This window comes from Microtus pennsylvanicus, chromosome 14 (assembly GCF_037038515.1).
Source record: "Microtus pennsylvanicus isolate mMicPen1 chromosome 14, mMicPen1.hap1, whole genome shotgun sequence".
NCBI lineage: Eukaryota > Metazoa > Chordata > Mammalia > Rodentia > Cricetidae > Microtus > Microtus pennsylvanicus.
The window spans coordinates 59,006,676-59,028,008 of NC_134592.1; the positions used below are offsets into that span (position 1 = coordinate 59,006,676).

General features: G+C 47.0%; 1 protein-coding gene across 8 annotated transcripts in view; it reads left to right on the top strand.

The window, feature by feature from the left end:
- The window catches only part of Heatr5a (HEAT repeat containing 5A), a 100,412-nt gene extending 83,522 nt beyond the window's left edge, over positions 1 to 16,890 (top strand). For 4 of the 8 annotated variants that reach the window (XM_075948891.1, XM_075948896.1, XM_075948893.1 and 1 more), the window contains 9 exons: positions 398 to 620; positions 1,294 to 1,539; positions 3,199 to 3,341; positions 5,569 to 5,716; positions 6,307 to 6,579; positions 10,188 to 10,412; positions 12,990 to 13,144; positions 13,933 to 14,146; positions 15,369 to 16,890. In XM_075948891.1, coding sequence (XP_075805006.1) covers positions 398 to 620; positions 1,294 to 1,539; positions 3,199 to 3,341; positions 5,569 to 5,716; positions 6,307 to 6,579; positions 10,188 to 10,412; positions 12,990 to 13,144; positions 13,933 to 14,146; positions 15,369 to 15,673 — 1,932 coding nt within the window. In that variant the 3' untranslated portion in view covers positions 15,674 to 16,890. The remainder of the gene's footprint in view (positions 1 to 397; positions 621 to 1,293; positions 1,540 to 3,198; positions 3,342 to 5,568; positions 5,717 to 6,306; positions 6,580 to 10,187; positions 10,413 to 12,989; positions 13,145 to 13,932; positions 14,147 to 15,368) is intronic. The other 4 variants (XM_075948894.1, XM_075948897.1, XM_075948895.1 and 1 more) reach the window with 1 other exon arrangement.
- Positions 16,891 to 21,333: the final 4,443 nt, after the last annotated feature.

The following is a 21,333-nucleotide window of genomic DNA, read 5'->3' on the forward strand; positions in this document are numbered from 1 at the left end:
TCTTAACTGCTGAACCAACTCTTCTTTCCCAGAAATGATTTTTTTATCTTTCTACAATCTGTATGTGTTTATACATACATGCCTTTTTAAAAAATAATTTCAACACTTTATTTTTGCTAATCATATGGTGCGTGTGCTGCCAGTGCATGTGTGGGTGGTGGATGCCAGAAGAGGGTGTGGGGTCTGCTCACTCCCGCCTCCCCCACTTGATGGAAGTATTGGGAGTCGAACTCAGATCCTCTGGAAGAGCAGTGTGCTCTTACCCGCTGAGCCATCGCTCCAGCCCTGCACGCCTTCTTGATACCACAGTGCATTTCAAGTTGAATGTTCTCACATAATAACATCGTATTGCTTCATCAGACACGAGATTTTTCTTCTACTTATAAACTTTTAACAGGTCTACATAATTGCTGTACAAAGACATAAAAGTCACAAACAAACTTCAAAGACTCCTATTAACTCAGAAGACAGTGTGAGAAGTGGGTCCCCTTTGGCTGATGGTCTTCTTGACTTGGTCTGCGCAGACCTGGGCACTCTAAGCAAACTCTGGCTTGCTGCCCTGCAGGATTTTGCTCTCTTAACTTTGCCTGCAGAATTTGCCTCTCAACTTCCTGTTGAAGGTAAGGAGGTAAAACAAGCTGCTAATTCCTAGAGTGACAGTAACTTCTATCCCAAAATTTTTCCTAGAGTATGTGCGTATGTGATGCTTAGCTGAAACATTTTCCCCTGGGACAATTTGTATTCGTGGGGTAAACAGCTAAGAGTTGCATTAATGTAGACAGCTAGAAATTTGCTTTATTTTGTTTTTTGAGACAGGGTTTCTCTGTGTAACACGCTGGCTGTCCTGGAACTCACTCTGTAGACCATGCTGGCCTCGAACAGAAAGATGAGTCACAAAGCCGGGCAGTGATGGCATACATCTTTAATCCCAGCACTCGGGAGGCGGAGGCAGAGGCAGGAGGATCTCTGTGAGTTCGAGGCCAGCCTAGTTTATAGAGAGAGCTCCAGGACAGACCCCAAAGCTACAGAGAAACCCTGTCTCAGAAAACAAGAAAAAAACAAAAGCAAAAAATCAAACAAGCAAAAACCAAAAACCAAAAAAAAAACCCAGATGAGTCACCAACAGAGTATAGTGAAGGTTTATGTCTGCCGAGCCCGAGAACAGATAGCTCATCAGAAAGTCCTGGGGGTGGGGGGCTTGGGAACTGCCGGGAGAGTTACAGATGCACTTGCTGAGCAGCACAGGTTAGCCAGTCTTTCCCTGTTCCCACCGACTGCTTCCTCCTTTGGCAGGCGGTGCTTTCTACACAGCGGAGACAAGCGAGAACGCAAGGCTGCATTACCACAGCTCCTGGGCGCTCATCCTCCATGCTGCAGCACTGTGGCTCACCAGCACAGGCTTCACTGACCCGGATGAAGGCGCTGCCAATCTCTCCAGGCCTGTAACTCCCACGTCCATGTGTCAGGACTCATCATCATCTGGGGCTGCGGTGAAGTCCCCCGAGGATGTCTACACTGACAGGTTCCATCTGATTCTAGGTCAGCAAAAGGGCTGGCAGTGCTGGAGGGCTTACTCTTGAGTTGTGCCTCCTGCTGGGACTGTCACCTCGTTCCTTGCTGGGTGCTAGTGACATCATTATTGAAACTAGGTATTGCGTTGCCGTTGCCGGGCAGTGGTGGCGCACGCCTTTAATCCCAGCACTCAGGAGGCAGAGGCAGAAGCAGGTGGATCTCTGTAAGTTTGAGGCCAGCCTGGTCCAAAGAGCAAGTGCCAGGACAGGCTCCAAAGCTACAGAGAAACCCTGTCTCGAAAAATCGAAGGGAGGGAGGGAGGGAGGGAGGGAGGGAGGGAGGGAGGGAGGGAGGGAAGAAACTAGGTATTGTGTATATTTTATAAAATTAAAACTTGTAATAAATAAGTCTAGAATCCTATTACAAGTTGGCTTCAGTGTCAAGTTGATAAATAACAAAAATTACAAGAGAAGTTTAGTCCCTTTCTTTCTACAAAAGTTTTGTTTGATTGGTGGAAGAAGGGAGTCGTTCTATGACAGGATCTCAGGTGTAACCCAGGCTGGCCTAGGACTCTGTCTCCCCCGAAAGTCTGAGATTACAAAATTGTGCCACCCCATTCGGCTTTCCATTGTTTTGTTTGGTGTGTGTGTGTGTGTGTGTGTGTGTGTGCGTGTGCGTGTGTGCTTGTCTGCCTGCTGTGACTGTGTGTGCCTGTGAGTACAGACACCCACTGGAGACAGAAGGAGGCTTCGGGTCCCATGGAACTGGAGTTATTGACATTCAGCTGCCAGTGTGGGTGCTGGGAACTGAGCTCTGGTCCTCTGAAGGGCTCTATGTGCACCTGACCACTGAGCTGTCTCTGCAGCCGTTCCACAGTTTTTACAAGAGGAACGCCCTACCGATATTCTGAATTTCTTGCTATATACATTAAAAAAAATTGGAATGTGCATGCATGTTTTCATTGTGTTGTTCCCAAAAGTTTCAAAAGTGTATGCCCAGTGACTTTTTAAAAAGAAAATCAGGAAGCTCCACAGTTAAGAGCTGTTGCTGCTCCTCTAGAACCTAAATTCAGTTCTCAGCATCGACTTCAGGCTACGGACGGTCACCTGTAACTCCAGCTCCTGGTATCTGTAGGCCCCTGCACGTGTGCGCGCACACACAACACACACACACACACACACACTTTTTTAATTTTAAAATTATTATTTTATTCTGTGTGTATGGTATTTTGCTTGCATATATTCTGCCCACCAATTACATCCTTCGTACCCATGGGAACCAGGTGTCAGCTGCCCTGGAACTTGAGTTGTAATCAGTTGTGATCACCATGTGGATGCTGGAGATCAAACCCAGGTCTTCTGGAAGAGCAGCCAGTGTTCATTAACCACTGAGCCATCTCTTCAGCCACTAAAATTATTTTTAATTAATCAAGAAAGAAAGAAAATTAGCTAAGTGTGATAGCATGTACTTTTAATCCCATCACTTGAGGGTAGAGACAGCAGGATCAGGAATTGAAGACAAGTCCAAGGCCAGCCTCGACCCGGTGACTGTGGCTGCGTCACACCCACACAGAGCTAAAGCTGTCTTACTGTTTACTTGTGCGAAGTCGCTGCGTGTGTCTTGCCGCAATGGACTTATCTAACAGTCTGGACAAACTCTCAGAAGCCTCTTCTCTGCCTTTCCCAGGAATCAGCGTGGAGTTCCTGTGTTCCCTGCGCTCAGATGCCACCATGGAGAGCATCACCGCCTGCCTGCGGGCACTGCAGGTCCTCCTCGATGTCCCGTGGCCCAGATCTAAAATCGGCAGTGACCAGGTGATACACTGTGCTGTGAGTAGGCGTCTGTGGGCTTCAGAGAACAGGAATGTGTTCAGGTCACTATGGTGGAGATCTCGGCAAAGATCACTAAAGGAAAAGAGGGGCACGGCCAGCCCTGGGATGCCAGGAGGATTTGGTAACCCAGGAACAGCCAAGCCTCTGACCGTGCACTCTGCCTTCTGCCATGCAGGAAGGACCTGTGTTCCTTTGCCCAGCATAGTAGCCACTGTTGTGTGTTGCAATCTTTTCTTTTCTCCGGAACCCAGTCTTTTCACTTGTCTCTAGCTTACCTTGTGTTTCCCCTAAGAGACAATGTACATGGTGTGGAAATAGCCCTGTTGTCTGGGTTCTCTTCCTGGGCTTCAGTCTGGCTATGGCATGAGGAAGGCTGCAGAGTTAGAGGAAATGGGGTTAGGGGGCACTTTAGCAGTGGGTGCCATTTGTCTTACTGCTGGCTCTGGTTTTAAGGTGAATGGGTTCTGTGATTCTAAGCTCTTACTTAATTAGTAGTACCACTAATTAGGCTTCAAGCGCTAGTCGGAGTTCTATCTGAGTTAAATTGACCTTGACTAAATTATAAACTGTGTTGTGATTATTTCCTTTTTCTTTTTTTCTGGTGGGAGGTGTTTTTTTTTCAAGACAGAGTCTAAGTAACCCTGGCTAACCTGGAACTCACAATGTAGACCAGGCTGGCCTCGAATTCATATATGCCTCTGCCGCTGCTTCTGAAAGATGTGTGCCTCTGCATCCGGCTACTTTCTGTATGCATTCAAACAAATAATTTTACATTTTATTGGTACTTATGTGTATGGATGGGTGTGTGCCTGTGCATATTTGCATGTTGATGAGGGAGCCCTCAGAGGTAACTCCTGGAACTGGTGGTATAGGCCCTTGTGAGCAGCCCTGGTGAGTGCTGGGAACTAAATGCCAGGCCTCTGGTGCGGTAAGTGCTTTCAACTCCTAAGCCATCGCTCCAACCCTCAAGCGAGCATTTATTAATGACAGATTCATTCAGATTATTCAAAAATGGAAGACAGCAACCAGAATAACTAATGAAAAAGAGAAGGAAGGCGCAGTAAAGAAGGCTCCAGTGGTTAAGAGCACTTCCTCGTCATGCAGAGACCCCAGGTTCGGTTCCTAGCACCCACTCACAACCACCTGTACCTCCAGTTTCACGGGATCTGATGCTCTTTTCTGAACAACTCCAACACCACACATTGGTTCGGGTGAAATATTCATACACATAAAATGAAACTCAAGGCCAGGTGGTGGTGGCACATTCCTTTAATCCCAGCACTTGGGAGGCAGAGGCAGGCAGATTTCTGTGAGTTCGAGGCCAGCCTGGTCTACAAGAGCTAGTTCCAGGACAGGCACCAAAAACTACAGAGAAACCCTGTCTCGAAAATCAAAAAATAACTCCAAAGCCACAGAGAAACCCTGTCTCGAAAAACCAAAAAAAAAAAAAAAAGAAAATCAAAAAATAAAAAATAAAAAAAAATAAATAAAACACAATAAAATCTTAGAGAAAGGAAGGGGGAATGGGGCAGGGACTTCCCAGGGTGTTGTAAAGATCAAGGGAGCTTTAGTATTAGCCGTAGAGCCTCATGGCAGCTGTTATGCTTTTCTCTGTGCCTCCAGTATCATGTTAGAACTTGAATGAAAACGATCTTTTGTCATAGTCCATCTCCCACCAAAATGAGCCAGGAATGTTCTGAGGTTGGTTGAAATGTTACAAGCCAGGCATGGTGATACACACCTGAAATTCTAGCGTTGTGGGAACAGAGGCGGGAGGGTCAAGAAGTCAGGGTCATCCTTGGCATCTTGAGGCCAGGCGGGGCCACATAAGACTGTCTCCATACTAACAAAAGAAGTGTTGATATCCACCATTATTGCTATGATAATGGATTTATTTTAAAAAGAATTTATTGCGGCTGGAGAGATGGCTCAGGTTAAGAGCATTGGCTGCTCTTTCAGAGACCTATGTTCAATTTCCAGCAACCACATGATGACCTATGGTCATCTGTGATGAGATGTAGTGCCCTCTTCTGTGATGCAGACATACATAGAGGCAGAATGCTGTCTGCCTCTATGTATTTTTTATTTACATAATAAATAAGTAAATAATTTTTAAAAAAAGAATTTATTAAATTTTTCTAAATTTTGTCGTGGCACTTAGAATTATTACTTTTACACACACAGAAGTGTCATTTCCAATAGTGTCCACTCTGTTTTCTGACAGGACTTGGGTATTGAATTGCTGAATGTACTACACCGAGTAATTCTGACCAGAGAGTCGCCTTCCATTCAGTTGGCTTCTCTTGAAGTGGTAAGGCAGATTATCTGTGCCGCTCAAGAACATGTGAAGGAAAAGAGACGAAGCGCAGAAGGTAAGTATTAACTCTTAATGACACAGCATCTCCTCGTGTGCCAGTTCTGGAGCTTAAATCAAATGGAGGACTTCCCCACGCTACCAAGCACTGTACAGTGCCGTGCAGCGGTTTTTAGTATTGCTCGGTATCGCTGTGCAGTCTTAATACTGCTAGACCTAGACCAGAGGGAGCATATGTCCATAGAAAGCGGAAGTGCAGAGATAGGCAGCGAGGGACGGGGGTACAGCTTCTAATGGCGTCAGGGACTTGGATCCTTATCTTAGTGCCCAACCTCTCTCAATCCATAACTTGACAGAGTCACTGTTGGAGTTACTGTTGTCAGGTTCTCATTTGTAACGACAAGGAGCTAAGTTCAAACCAGCACTGTTGAAGGCTGAATGAATTATAAGGATTGTTTGTTTTATCCATTGCAGTGGGAAGTCATAGTGAAGGCAGCACTTTTAACTTGAGAACTGCTTTCTCCTTCAGCTTTTCACACCTCACACTTGAGCCACTAAATGCATTTCCCTTCCAGAAATAAAGTGCATTGCCATCTACTTGAAGCCAAACAAGCAACATTTCTCAAGCCATTTTTCCCTGTCTTTTAGTTGATGACGGAGCCTCTGAAAAGGAAACCGTGCCAGAGTTTGGTGAAGGGAAGGACACGGGAGGACTTGTGCCTGGGAAGTCGCTGGTCTTTGCAACCCTGGAATTGTGTGTCTGCATCCTCGTTAGACAACTCCCAGAACTAAACCCTAAGTTGACAGGTAGCCCAAGAGTAAAAGCTGCAAAGCCACAGACCCTGTCAGAGGAAGGAAGTAGACTGGTCACAGCTGCCCTGGTCATCCTGGCTGAGCTTCCTGCGGTGTGCTCTCCTGAAGGTATGCTGTGTTGTGCAATTGCCCCAGAGCAGTGGTCCTCAGCCTTCCTAATGCTGGGCCCCCTGAATAACAATTCCTCATACGGTGATGACCCTCCACCACTAAATTGTTTCATTGCTATCTCATAACTGTCATTTTGTTACTGTTATGAATCATAATATAAACATCTGATATGTGGCCCCCAGTGAGGCTGTGACCCACAGGTTGCAAACCACTACCCTAGAGAGCGAGAAACGGCCTTGTTGCTGGTTATTTTCCCATCTTGTAAGATTAGTTTTATAGTCTAGTTTGTTCCACCAAAAAGTGAAAGTGAAATATGGGGGCTAGAAGATAGATAGATAGATGATAGATAGATAGATAGATAGATAGATAGATAGATAGATAGATAGATAGATAGATAGTGAAATGCGTAGCAAATATAAAGATGAGCACTTTTGCTGTGAGTGACCTTGTTACTCTGGTCCAGGCACTGAACCCAGGTCTGACAATATCATCGATCAAGCAGTAGTCCTGGGCATCCATTCAGTGCACAGTGCCCTGTTCTGTTGCAGACCAAATCCGTCAGGTCTTCAGATAGCTATTAGGGCCCTCCGTAGGTGCTGCCGAATCCACTGCATCCCAGGAGGCTTCCTTTTCATCCTGCTGTTTGCAGTCATTCATGCTCTCTCTGAGCCAGAATGACCTAAAGCTGGGTCAGGGAGGCCCACTCTGCCACATACATAGTGGTCAGAGGACAATCTTTCGGGAGTCGGTTCTTCCTGCTCTGTTCCTGTAGCTGTGCTGTGTCCCGTAGGTAGCTGATCTACAAGCTTCCAGGTGACTCGGCCTCCATCTCGCTGGGGATGTTAGAGTTACATATGTCCACCACTACATCCAGCTTTGGTTGTGCTTCTAGGGATTAAATCCAGGTCATCAGTCTCCTACAGCCCATACTGCACAGAACCTGCTTTTCAGATGTCTTCTTTCAAAGTTCAGCTCCCGTCTCACCGTATCAGAAGTTGTTTCCCTAGAAACCTGCTCATACTGAGCTTTCTTTGTGTATGTATATATGCATATATATTTTAAGATCTATAATGTTCTCCAACATGTAAGTGCATTATGTGTGACTATTGTATATAAAAGTTAATATGTGTATAAACGTATCTTATTTCCAATTAAAATATATGTTCTATACCAAATCTAGCACAGGAACTGAAAAAATTACTCAGTTGGTAAAGCGCCCGCCATGCAAGCCTGAGAATTGAGTTTAGATCCCCAGAGCCCTTGTAAAAGCTAAGCATAGCAGTGTGCATCTGTAACTCAGAAGAACCGAGCAGTGCAGTGCAGTGCACATCTGTAACTCAGAAGAGCCGAGCAGTGCAGTGCAGTGTGCATCTGTAACTCTGAAGAGCCGAGCATGGCAGTGCACATCTGTAACTCAGAAGAGCCGAGCAGTGCAGTGTAGTGTGCATCTGTAACTCAGAAGAGCCGAGCAGTGCAGTGCAGTGTGCATCTGTAACTCTGAAGAGCCGAGCATGGCAGTGCACATCTGTAACTCAGAAGAGCCGAGCAGTGCAGTGCAGTGTGCATCTGTAACTCAGAAGAGCCGAGCAGTGCAGTGTAGTGTGCATCTGTAACTCTGAAGAGCCGAGCAGTGCAGTGCAGTGCACATCTGTAACTCAGAAGAGCCGAGCAGTGCAGTGCAGTGTGCATCTGTAACTCTGAAGAGCCGAGCATGGCAGTGCACATCTGTAACTCAGAAGAGCCGAGCAGTGCAGTGCAGTGCACATCTGTAACTCAGAAGAGCCGAGCAGTGCAGTGCAGTGCACATCTGTAACTCAGAAGAGCCGAGCAGTGCAGTGCAGTGCACATCTGTAACTCAGAAAAGCTGAGCAGTGCAGTGCAGTGCACATCTGTAACTCAGAAGAGCCGAGCAGTGCAGTGCAGTGTGCATCTGTAACTCAGAAGAGCCGAGCAGTGCAGTGTAGTGTGCATCTGTAACTCTGAAGAGCCGAGCAGTGCAGTGCAGTGCACATCTGTAACTCAGAAGAGCCGAGCAGTGCAGTGCAGTGTGCATCTGTAACTCTGAAGAGCCGAGCATGGCAGTGCACATCTGTAACTCAGAAGAGCCGAGCAGTGCAGTGCAGTGCACATCTGTAACTCAGAAGAGCCGAGCAGTGCAGTGCAGTGCACATCTGTAACTCAGAAGAGCCGAGCAGTGCAGTGCAGTGCACATCTGTAACTCAGAAAAGCTGAGCAGTGCAGTGCAGTGTGCATCTGTAACTCAGAAGAGCCGAGCATGGCAGTGCACATCTGTAACTCAGAAGAGCCGAGCAGTGCAGTGCAGTGTGCATCTGTAACTCAGAAGAGCCGAGCAGTGCAGTGCAGTGCAGTGTGCATCTGTAACTCTGAAGAGCCGAGCATGGCAGTGCACATCTGTAACTCAGAAGAGCCGAGCAGTGCAGTGCAGTGTGCATCTGTAACTCAGAAGAGCCGAGCAGTGCAGTGTAGTGTGCATCTGTAACTCAGAAGAGCTGAGCAGTGCACTGCACATCTGTAACTCAGAAGAGCCGAGCAGTGCACTGCACATCTGTAACTCAGAAGAGCTGAGCAGTGCACTGCACATCTGTAACTCAGAAGAGCTGAGCAGTGCACTGCACATCTGTAACTCAGTGCTGCGGGAGGGGGAAAAGGCAGAAACGAGGAGATTGCTGGAGCTCATGAGGCAGCCATCCTAGCCATTGATGAGCTCCAGGTTTAGTTAGAGACTGTCTCAGAAAATAAGGAAAGAAAAGATACCCAGTATCACACACAAACACCAATTTTTTTTTTTTTTTTTTTTTGGTTTTTCGACACAGGGTTTCTCTGTGGCTTTGGAGCCTGTCCTGGAACTAGCTCTGTAGACCAGGCTGGTCTCGAACTCACAGAAATCCGCCTGCCTCTGCCTCCCAAGTGCTGGGATTAAAGGCATGCGCCACCACCGCCCGGCACCAACTGTAAAGTCTTAGTTGATGGGGAGATGGTTCAGATGATCAGATGATTGCCTGGCAAGCTTAAGGACTTGAGCTGGATCCCAAGAACCACATTAAAAAGAGCTGGACATGCTGGCACACACTCATAGTACCAGTACTAGGACGGAAGAGAAGGCTTGGGGCTAGCCAGTGTAGGCTAATCATGGACTCTTGTTTTTGTCTTTTTAATTTGATTGAGTTACTGAATTCTCTCAAAGGCTGTAATTTATAAGCAATGCTCTAGGGTTTGTTCTGTGGGTAGTGCTTTGGGAAGGATGAGTTGGTGCTGAAGAAGAAACCCTCAGCACATGAGCAGTAGTGCAGAGCTGTGTGCTCTGGGCCCAGAGAGATAACAGCCGACACTGGACGCCTCTAAGACTGGTACTCCTTGACAACTTTTTCTAGCTGTATGTATTTCGTTTTATGTGTATGGGTGTCTTGCCAGAACATATATCTGTGTACTGTGTGCATTCCTGGTTCTCATGGGGGTCAGAAGAGGCCATAACCCCAGTCGGTGCAAGAACAACTAGTGCTCTTAACTGACGAGCCGTCTCTGCAGCCCCTGTGAGGACTTGAGAAAACATACCTGCTGAAACGCATGTTACTCCTTTCTTGCAGGAAGCATCTCAATTCTCCCTACTATATTGTACCTTGCAATTGGAGTCCTCAGAGAAACTGCTGTGAAGTTACCTGGGGGCCAGTTGTCCTCAACAGTCACAGCCTCCCTGCAAGCTCTGAAAGGAATCTTAACTTCCCCGATGGCCCGAGCGGAGAAGAGCCATGCAGCTTGGACCAGCCTCCTGCAGAATGCCCTAGCGACTGTGCTTGACTGTTGGAGTCCAGGTCAGCAGGACTGGTGGCAGGTTTGAAAGGGAGGGGCACGGCTCAGCTGATTACATTTGGTAGACTGTGTTCTGTATTCAGTGGATGTGGAAGTGTTCAGAGATAACTTAGCCCCGCCTTCCCTGTCCTCTTTATGGTTGGCACGATTCACTCAGTTTGAGTTTGGGCAGCAGGAAGAGGACCCAAATCAAGATGCAGAGACTCAAAAGAATTCAGTCACAGAAGCCTAAGGAAAGAAAAGTGCTGGCGCACGCCTTTAATCCCAGCACTCGGGAGGCAGAGGCAGGCGGATCTCTGAGTTCTACAGAGAGAATTCCAGGACAGCTAGGGCTACGCGGAGAAAACCTGTCTTAAAAAAACAAAAAGAGGGGGCTGGAGAGATGGCTCAGTGGTTAAGAGCACTGACTGCTCTTCCAGAGGTCCTGAGTTCAATTCCCAGCAACCACATGGTGGCTCACAGCCATCTGTAATGAGATCTGGTGCCCTCTTCTGGCATGCAAGCATACATGGACGGAATGTTGTATACATAATAAATAAATAAATCTTTAAAAAAAAACAAAAGGAAAAAGATAAATGAAAGAGTCAAAGCAGAGTGACGAGCAGGGAATGCTTTGGTGCAGGCAAGAGCTGAAGGCAGAAGTCCAGGTGGGCTCCTGGACAGACAGACCTCAGAAGGAAGACAGATGGGGTCGATGTATTGTCGTTTCCCTGAAGCAACCAGAATCTTGCTGGGTAGCCCAGGATTGCTCTGAACTCAGCATCACCCCGCTCGGTGCTTACATTAGAAGTCCATGTCATCACACCTGGCAAGAAGGTTTTATTTTCAGAGCCCCACCAGTGAAAGTTCATATTTAAGAGATAAAAGGAGCTGGAGAATGGACTGAGCCAGGATCAGAAAGCAGCTGAACCTAAAGTCATTATTTGATCCCCACTTGATAGTGAAGTAGTCTCATCGCCTAAGAGGACTGCTGGCACGTGTTTTTTAAGCACTTACTGAATTAATATAACTGCTGCTGCTGTTTATGTGTGTCATTTGTCTCTATGTAACAGCCTTCTGGTGGGCTGCGCGTGCAGCTTGGCTGACGCAGTTCTTGTCTGACGCGTCCGTGCCCTGGCTTCTGCCCCTGCACTGCATACACTTGCTGTGCTGTCCCCGCCTGTAAACCCAGCACTCAGGAGCTGCAGGACAGGAAATGTCAGCAGCCACATATTAAAGCTATGTGAGACCCTGTTTACTTGGTGCGGATTGTTTTTAATCATATCACTTGATCTTAGGCAGAAGCCCAAGAAGCTAAAAAAAAAAAAGTAATTTAGTAAGTTAAGTTTGATACTTTTCCCTTTCAAAATAATATATAGCTGCTTCATTAAAAATATTTAATTAGAATATCACTTTGGAAAATGAAGGTAACTTATCTAAACAGAAAATGGTACACACCTGTAACCCTAGTCTAAGCACTGGAGAATGGACAGGAAGGCCACTGAAAACTGAAGCCCGTCTGGTCTGTGCATTGAGGTCTAGCCAAAGCTACAGAGGGAAACCATTTCTCAAAAGTAGACCACAGATGTAGCCTAATAGGCTAGCATGCATGAAGCTCTGGATTCAGTCCCAGGAACTCATAAACCAGCTGTGGTATTATATACTTGTAATCTCAGCATTTGAGAAATGAAGACAGGAAGATCAAAAATTTACTTCTTTTATCCTAGGACTCAGGAGGCAAAGGTAGGCAGATCTCTGAGTTCAAGGCCAAACCTGGTCTACAGAGCTAGTTTATGGCAGCCAGGGCTGCACAGAGAAACAGGGTTATCCTCAGCTACATAGCAAGTTGAAGCTAGCCTAAGCTACATGAGACCCTGCCTCAGAGAGAGAGAAGAGAAAAATTCATTCACATCATAGTGTGGCCTCCACACTCTTTTTTTTTTTTAATGTGTAGCCCAGGCTGGCCTCGAACTTGTGATCCTCCTGCCTCTGCCTCCTTCAGCAAAACCTACCGATGTGCACCACCGCAACCGGCAACTCCACACTCTTGAGGAGTGGAATATGTAGACAGCGTGCTAAGATATTTACCCAGCATCAGTATTAACAGAGTACGGAGGAAACTGAAGAACAGTGGCGCAGGCACCTACAGCAGCGACAGCGGGCCGCACATAGCGATGTGTGTGTGCCAGTCACCCAGGAGGATCTACTGAGGCCAAGAGTTCAAAGGCCTGCATAGTCTATCCAGAAACAAAACAAAAACTCACATCATAGAGCACTGTACGTGGGAGTAACATGTCACCTACACTCATAAAGGTTAGCTCACTCAATTCTCGTGTCCCATTTACTATGAGAAAACTAAAGATACACGTATATGTCCAAAGTCGGCCAGTCTCAAATGTGTGCTAGTCCACCCCTCCACACACCTGAGAGGCTTAAACCTAGGGCCTTGCCTGTGCCGTCAAGTGCTCCACCATGGAGCTGCACCCCCAGCCTTCAGGGGTTCTTAGAGTCGGTTTGTCTGTAGGGGAAAGAAATGGAGCTACCAAACTAAAGAGAGACACGGTGGTGAATATGACCTTCTAACACTCATTTCTCTTCAGTGGACGGAGCGCATCAGGACCTTGATGAAGTCAGTCTCCTGACTGCCGTCACGGTGTTCATTCTGTCCACCAGTCCAGAAGTGACGACCGTCCCCTGCCTTCAGAAGAGCTGCATTGAGAAATTTAAGGCTGCCCTGGAGAGCGGAGACCCTGTGGTAAATGTCTTTTATAGTAGAGAGCTGTTTGCAGTAGGAATCTGTCTAGACTTGGAGACTTTGTCCTTATGATTGTCATACATACACTGTGCTTTGTGCTTTTGCTTGTTCCTACAGTCGGGGAGGACTGGATTTGTGGCTCCATCAGTAGGGTGCATCTCTAGCACACGCGGACCTATTCCAGCACTGTATAAACACAGCATGGTAGCATAGGCCTGTAAGGCCAGCCCGGGCTACATGAGACTCTGTCTCAAAACTAGAGGAGCCGGGCAGTGCTGACACGTACCTTTCTTTAATCCTGGCACTCGGGAGGCAGAGGCAGACGGATCTCTGTGAGTTTTAAGGTCTACACAGAGGGACCCTGCCTTGAAAAAGGAAAGACAACAAACAAACAAAATGGTATAATTTGCCAGGAGTGGTAGCCACCCCTGTAATCCCAGCTCTGGGGACACAAAGGAGGAAGAATGTCCTGGGCCCAAGGCCAGTCCCGTCCACACAGGGTGTTTCAGGCCAGGATTCCCTTCCCAAGTGGAAACTGTCAAAGGGGAGGGAGGTGGCTCAGCAGTTAATAGCACCCCCTGCCCTCCCAGGGAGCAGTGCTCAGTTCCCAGCACTCACTTCGGCAGTGCACAGCATTTGTATCCCCAGCTCCCAAGAGGGCCAATGCCTCTTCTGGTCTCCATGGACACTTCACTCGTTCCCATATCCACACACATACACATAATTGAAAATATAGTCATTCATACGGCTTTTTAAATTCACAGTTTATTTTTGTCTGGCCTCACTAGGTACAAATGAAGACCTATCAGCTCCTGCATTCCATTTTTCAGTATCCAAATCCAGCCATATCCTACCCATACATTTACTCTTTAGCGTCTTCCATTGTGGAGAAGCTGCAGGAGATAGACAAGAGAAAGCCTGAAGACACCGCAGAACTGCACATCTTCCAAGAAGGAATAAAGGTCTTGGGAGCTTTGGTCACCGTTGCCGAAGAACAGCACCGTGAGTGTCAGCACTAAGTCCCCGGTGTCTGTGATCACACTATATTTTTTGCCCTTTCCTCAGAAGGCTCTTAGGAGAGACCACAATGACCTCTGTAGTTTCTCAAAATCTAGTTTCTCAAGCTCCTGGGGCAGCAGGATCTCTTGGGGCTAAGGGTTTGTCAGGGCCCTGTCTCAAAAATCGTCAGAGCCCGGCAGTGGTAGTGCATGCCTTTAATCCCAGCACTTGGGAGGCAGAGGCAGATGGGTCTCTATGAGTTCGAGGCCAGCCTGCCTACAAGAGCTAGTTCCAGGACAGGCTCCAAAGCCACAAAGAAACTTTGTCTTGAAAAAAAAAAAACAAAAAATAAAAAAGATCACCAGGTATGGTGGCACATGTCTGTGATTCTTGCACTCTTGAAGTGGAGACAAGAAGACCACCAACAACCTGGCCCTCAGGGTGAGACTGTCTTAAAAAGGATAAAGAGACAGGGCAATCCCATGGGGCCCAGCCCTGGATGCAGAGCTACAAGCAGTTAACACTGAGAGAGTACACTCAGTCTTCCCTGGAGATGAGACCCCCAAAGCAAGTGCTCAGCCCTAAAAACATTATGTACGAGCAACATGAAATCGACTCGGCAGGTCTTATTTATGTATTCATTTTTGTACGTACACACACACACACACACACACACACACACACACACACACAACAATTTTTTAGAAAAAGGGCCGTGACTTTGAAAGAGAGTTGGGAACATGGGAGAGGTTAAGAAGTGGTGTGAATATAGGAGACGTGGAATTTTTAATTAAGTTAATTTTTAAAAGAGCGAGCTGGAGAGCTAGCTCAATCATTGAAGTTCTTGCCTTGCCAAATGAGGACCTGGATTCAATCATCAGAGCCCTGTAATCCCAGCGCTCAGGGGATAGGAAGTTTTCATGTCATCTTCAGTGAAGTTGGGGCCAGGCTATTCCTAAAATCAGAAACAGCCGGGTGGTATGTAGGTGAAGGCTGCTTGTAATCCCAGTGCCAAAGAGTCAGAAAAGGCGATTCCCAGGGCTTCCTGGCCAGCCTAACCTACATGAGCTCTGGCCTGCCGTGTGCTCTAAACACGCGTGCACGCACATGCACCCTTAGCAGGTATGATAACCCCAGATACAAATAATATAATGTGAGGAGAGTCGGTTATTTTCGTCCCAAGTGAGGCTCATTAACCTTCCTGATCCCCCTTCCTCCCCCGCAGGCTCCCAGCTGGTGGCCTGCCTTCTGCCTGTTCTCATCTCCTTCCTTCTGGATGAGAAGGCGCTGGGATCCGCATCTTCTGTTAGGAGAAGTCTGCATGACTTCGCTTTGCAGAATCTCATGCAGATTGGACCTCGACATTCGTCAGTGTTTAGGAATGTCATGGCGTCCTCCCCTGCCCTGAAAGCCAGGCTGGAGGCTGCTGTGAAGGGCAATCAGGAAAGCGTCCGAGTGGAGCCGCCTTCTAAGCACGCCAAGAGCCTGGGCAGGAACTCAAGCATCCAATTAAAGACTCACTTCCTGTGATGCTGCTCTTCTGGACACTGGGCACCTTAATGTAATGCTTGATTGTTTCCTTGCTCCGGGACAAAAGTGAAACCTGAGACACAAGTACACTTGGAGGTCTGGCCGACGGCTCTAATTCAGGAGTGACTGAAAGCTGAACATTCTTGGCAGTTTTGGTTTGGTTTGGTTTCCCTTGACTAAGACCATGAAACTGTCAGAATTCTTGCCAGGCATTTCAAGAAAGTGCCAAAGATCCCAATTACTAAGGAATGCACAGGTTTGCGAATGAGGGGATTTCCTCTAAGAGTCCGTCTGTCCGACTCTGACAGACGTCAGTGTGCTCTGCCTCAGCTCCCGCCCCGCACCCAGTGCTAATGTGAATCCTGCCCTGTTCAGTGCGAGCATCAAAGTCCATCGCGTTTCTTAAGCCACATGAGGATGAGAGAGGGAACGAGGCAGGGGAGCACCAAAGTTCCACACCAGCTGGTTCCAGACCAGCTAGGACTATATAAGACTTCCCGCAAAAAAGTAATTAATTAACAAACAAGCTCATTAATATTAATAATGGCAATAGTAAATAAGTGGTCGGAACACTATTTCAGAACCAGCTCTAGAATTACCCACAGATACTGGGGCAGGCAGCTTCAGCGTCCCCGTCCCTGTAGGGCTGGAGGCTGCGCTCTCTTCAGCCAGTCTCTGATATTTGTAAGCCTTCTCCATCCCGCTGCTACTCAGTGGATTTCCTGTTCCCTCTGTTCCGTTCGTTTGTCTTCATTTGTGGAAGTCATTCATGTTGAGAGCTTAATGTAGATTCATGTCTCTATCGATATGGGATTATATGAATATCAAATTTAGTACAACAAATTTAGAACTTCGATGAATACAAATACGTTTTTTTAACACAGAATGTATTTTAATATAAAAATGATAAAGTCATATTGGTGGAAAAATATTTTTGGCTGTGTTCATGACCACTAACTTGCCTCCACTTCAGTATTGTACTGCGTGAGTCAGCCATGTGTCAGAGCAATGCAGCGTCCTGTTCTCATCCACAGACGGTAGGACAGGCGTGCGCAGAGCTGAGAAGACCGCTTCGAGCAGGAGCCTCGCAATGGACTCTATTTTATTATGTTTGTATGTAAGCCTCTTGTAAAGCTTTCAGAGTGCAGAACATCTGACAGACTCTAACACTATGGTCAACTTTTCTATACTCCACAAATAAAGCTAATTTTCTGTAATGTTCCTGTGTCTTGAATCATTTCATCCAGGAAAGGTAGTGGTGTGACTGTTGACTGTCTCCTGTCAGGCTTGGAGATTTGTTTGCTGTCTCCGCATCTGAAATGCCCTTCCTTCTCCCTGGTGCTTTCTGTGACTCCGAACTCCTTCCAGGCCTGGGCTAATGGCGTATTGTGTTGTGCTGGAAATTTAACTTCTACCTCACTACTCCAGGGTAGTCCGTTAGTCCAAGGTACTGCCAGCTTTCCTCCGTCTGGATGGCTTCCTCAGAGAGACTGTGCCCAGCAATCCTGCCTCTATACCATCGACTATGGACATTCTGAGTGATGGTTGACCAGCAATAGCACCTACAGTGCTCCGCTGTGAGCCAGAGCTAGACTCTGGAGCAAACCCCTTTACCAAGGAGAGTGCAGCCCCGGTGCTCTCCAGATAGAATCTGTCTTAGTGACTGTTCACTGTGAAGAGACACCATGAGCAAGGCCACTCTTGTAAACAAAAGCATTTCACTGGGGCTTATGTGCAGCTTCAAAGGGGTAGGGTAGTCCATTAACCTCAAGGCAGGAAGCAGATAAACAGGCATCTGGAGCAGGGACTGAGAGATACCCCAGGCAGCAGGCAGAGAGACACTGGATGTGGTGTGACCTTTTGGAATCTCAAAGCCCTCCCCTCAGTGACACACCTCCTCCAAGACCTCACTTAATCCTTCCAAACAGCTCATAGAATGGGAATTTAAGATGCAATATATGAGCCTGTGGGGGTAAAGGGGCTTCTGTTGCTTTATCCATTTTTAATTGTTTCATTTGGTTGTTAATATTATGATTTCTGCTCATTTTTGTGGCATAATGTTTTTAAATCCATCACCTTAGTTGACAGTGCTAACTCTTTAGCTATTATCTGAGAATATTACTGATAAGAAAACTATTAATGGCTGAGCACTTGAACCTGTCTTTCCCATGCTGGCATCCACAATAGGGATCCACCGCCCGGCTAAAGTAGTTTATTCTATGTAACCCATTGCTTAAAAGTTTGTCATAGAAGCCAGGTGGATGGTGATGGTGCCTGCCTTTAATCCCGGCACTCAGGAGGCAAAGGCAGGAGGAGGATCTCTGTGAGTTCAAGGCCAGCCTGGTCTACAAGAGCTAGTTCCAGGACAGGCTCCAAAGCTACAGAGAAACCCGGTCTCGGGGGGGGGAAAAAAGTTTATCATAGAAAGGGTTAATATTGGGTATACAGATTTCTACTAATAAAGCATGGAAGCAGAATTTTAATTCTGCAAAGTAAACAGTCACCAGCAACTTGTGTAAGGAACATTAAATCACTTTAAAAGGGAAAAGCGTAAAGCGTAGCCTGGGTACAGTATGTGATGGCACACACCCTTAGTCCCAGCACTTGGGAGGCAGAGACAGGTGGATCACTGAGTTCAGGCCAGCTTGGTCCACCTACCAAGGTCTAGGGAAGCCAGGGCTACACAGAAACAACAACAGAAAGAAAAGGGGCTGAGGATGTGGCTCGGTTGGCAGAGCGCCTGCCTAGCATTCCTGAAGCCCAGGGTTCAGGCCCCGGCTCCACACAAACTTGGAGACAGCTGGAGGATCAGGAGTTCAAGGGTATCCTCAGCTACATAGTGACTTAGAGACCACTAGCAGGCACATAAAACCTTGTCTCTAAAACAGCAAAAGAAATGCATAAAAGAGGCTAAGCAGAGGAGAGAGAGAGAAAAACTGCTGTGAAATAATTCATAGGATTGAGCTAAGAGAAAAGACTCCAAACCCAAGAGCCTTTGCTACAATTTGCAAGAGACTCCCCATAGGTTTCTAATTGTGGTATTAGCTTTGGTTATGAGGGAAGAAATTCTTTTCTTAAACGGATACAAAGACTCCAAAAACCTATAAATTTAAATTGTTGAATCAGGAGCTGGAGAAATGGTTCCGTGTTTAAGAGCTCTGGCTGCTCTTACAGAGGACCCAGGTTCGATTGCCAGCATCCAGAGGGTGGCTGGCTCACAAAGGTCTCTAACTTCGGTTCGTGAATGTAGCGCCCTCTGATGGCCTCCTCGGGTACTGCACCTGTGTACACAAGAACCTTTTTTTGTCAAGTTGTTTTCCTTCCTTATTTTTACATTTATTTAGTGTCTGTGCACATGAGCAGAGGTCAGAGGACAACTTGCAGGAATCAGGCCTTTCCTTCCATCATATAAATCTCAGGGATCAACAAACACAGGTCTAAAGGAAGGGAGCTAAAGTGCCTTGGCCAGAGAACCACCATTTTGACTCCATTTTACCTGTAGGGGAACTGAGAAGTTTGTAGTGACTGACCAACCTCATCCTGAAGCCATACAAATGTCATTGGTTCTCTAGAGGCATTGTGGCTGTTCCTAACATCACAAGGAACAAATGAATCTGATTGGTTGGACGGAAAGGCCAGCTGTGTCTGCTGACAATGATGGAACCCACAAAGAAAGTCCCAGTCTTTGATTCCTGATTAGGAGAAATTGTAACTAATTTGAAAACAAGGGTTTGTGGTTTTTGTGCTTATATGCCCTGCTTGGGGCCACCAGGAGAAGCAAGGCTCCCAGGTCCTTGTCCTGGAGCCCTGATTGATTGGTGACTCACTTATGTGATTATTATTAAAATCCTTAGAAATATCTAAGTTTTGTCTCTCTTCATCATGGTACGGAACAGGCTGGTTGTAACAGACCGTCAGGCTTGGCAGCAAGGCCTTTGCCCTTGAACCATCTCGCCAGCCAAAGCCTTATGTTTGGGGGGTAAGAGGCTCCCTGCTTCTTGAGCCGTAAGGGACAGCTTCTAGACTTTGTTTCAACCCAAAGCTTTTCTAAAAATAGACTGTCTAGCTTAGGGAACTAACTGCTTTTGCTTTGCTAATCAACAGGCCCTTTGTGAGCCAGCTTCAGTCGGAAACCAGCCAGGCCTTGCCCTGGAGCCCCGAGCGCTGTGGCTCTGGTTGCTGGGCTTTCCGGGCAGATTCTCTTTGTTGACAGCCATTCTTACTTATGAATCTTGAGGAAATTTTACAGGATCTGGATGTTGGTAGTTCATGCCTGGAATGTCAGGAGACCAAGATCATTAGTGTCACCCTGACTAGCTTGGAACTCAGTACATAGACCAGGCTAGACCAGGCTGGCCACAAACTCAGAGACCTACCTGCCTGCCAAGTGTTGTTACTAAAGGCCTGTGCCACAACATGCAGCTGGTTTGCAGGTTTAGGCAAGGTGAAAACATATTGTGTACATAGGAGGCTTTTGTTAATTTGTTTAGGTTGACTTATTATGTATATATACAGTGCTCTGCCGAAGGCCAGAAGAGGGCACTGTATCTCATTACAGATGGTTGTGAGCCACCATGTGTTTGCTGGGAATTGAACTCAGGACCTCTGGAAGATCAGTCAGTGTCTTTAACCACTGAGCCGTCTCTCCAGCTATATATAGGTTTTTACTGAAGTCTAAATCTGTATTGCTCAGAAGCCAGTCTTGGCAGCAAGCAGAGAGCCTATCTTTAGCTGCCTCGCTCAGTGGTTCTATTCCAAGTCTAAAACACAAACACCCCTGTGTTGTCTTTCTATGCCTGATAACCACGGTACGGTGCTGCGGCTCCTTAGGGCACCACCCTACCCTCTGCGTTTCACTGTTCTCATCTACTGACTTAGTTAGGGTTCCTACTGCTGTGAAGACACACCATGACCATGACAGCTCTTAGAGAGGAAAACATTTCATTGAGGCAGCAGCTCACAGGTGCAGAGGTTCCATCCATTACCATCGTGGGGAGCACAGCGGAATCCCAACAGACAAGGTGCTGGCTATATCTTGATCAGAAGGCAACGAACAGGAAGTCACTTGTAACACTGGGAATAGCTGGAGCATAGAACTTCCTCCAAGGGCTGGAGAGATGGCTCAGTGGTTAAGAGCATTGCCTGCTCTTCCAAAGGTCCTGAGTTCAATTCCCAGCAACCACGTGGTGGCTCACAACCATCTGTAATGGGGTCTGGTGCCCTCTTCTGGCCTGCAGGCATACACACAGACAGAGTACTGTATACATAATAAATAAATATTTAAAAAAAAAAAAAAGAACTTCCTCCAACAAGGCTGTACCTACCCCAACAAAGCCACACCTCCTAATAGTGCCACTTCCCGTGAGCTTATAGGGGCCAATTACATTCAAACCATTACATCAACAAAACATTTTTCCATGTCCCTATTTAGTAGTGAGGGTCTCTTGAGACAGGGCATCTGAGAACACTTGGCATCACACTGAAAACGTCCTCTCCCACTGCTGTGAACTCAGTTATCCGAGCTGGGCTGTACCGAGGACCTCAGAGCCCCGTTTATGAACATGCCTGAGAGCAAGAATGCCTGGAGAGTCAGTGCCACCCCCCCCACAAGAGACACGTCTGAACCCAGAGATGCCTGGTACAGCACACTGCTGAACCCT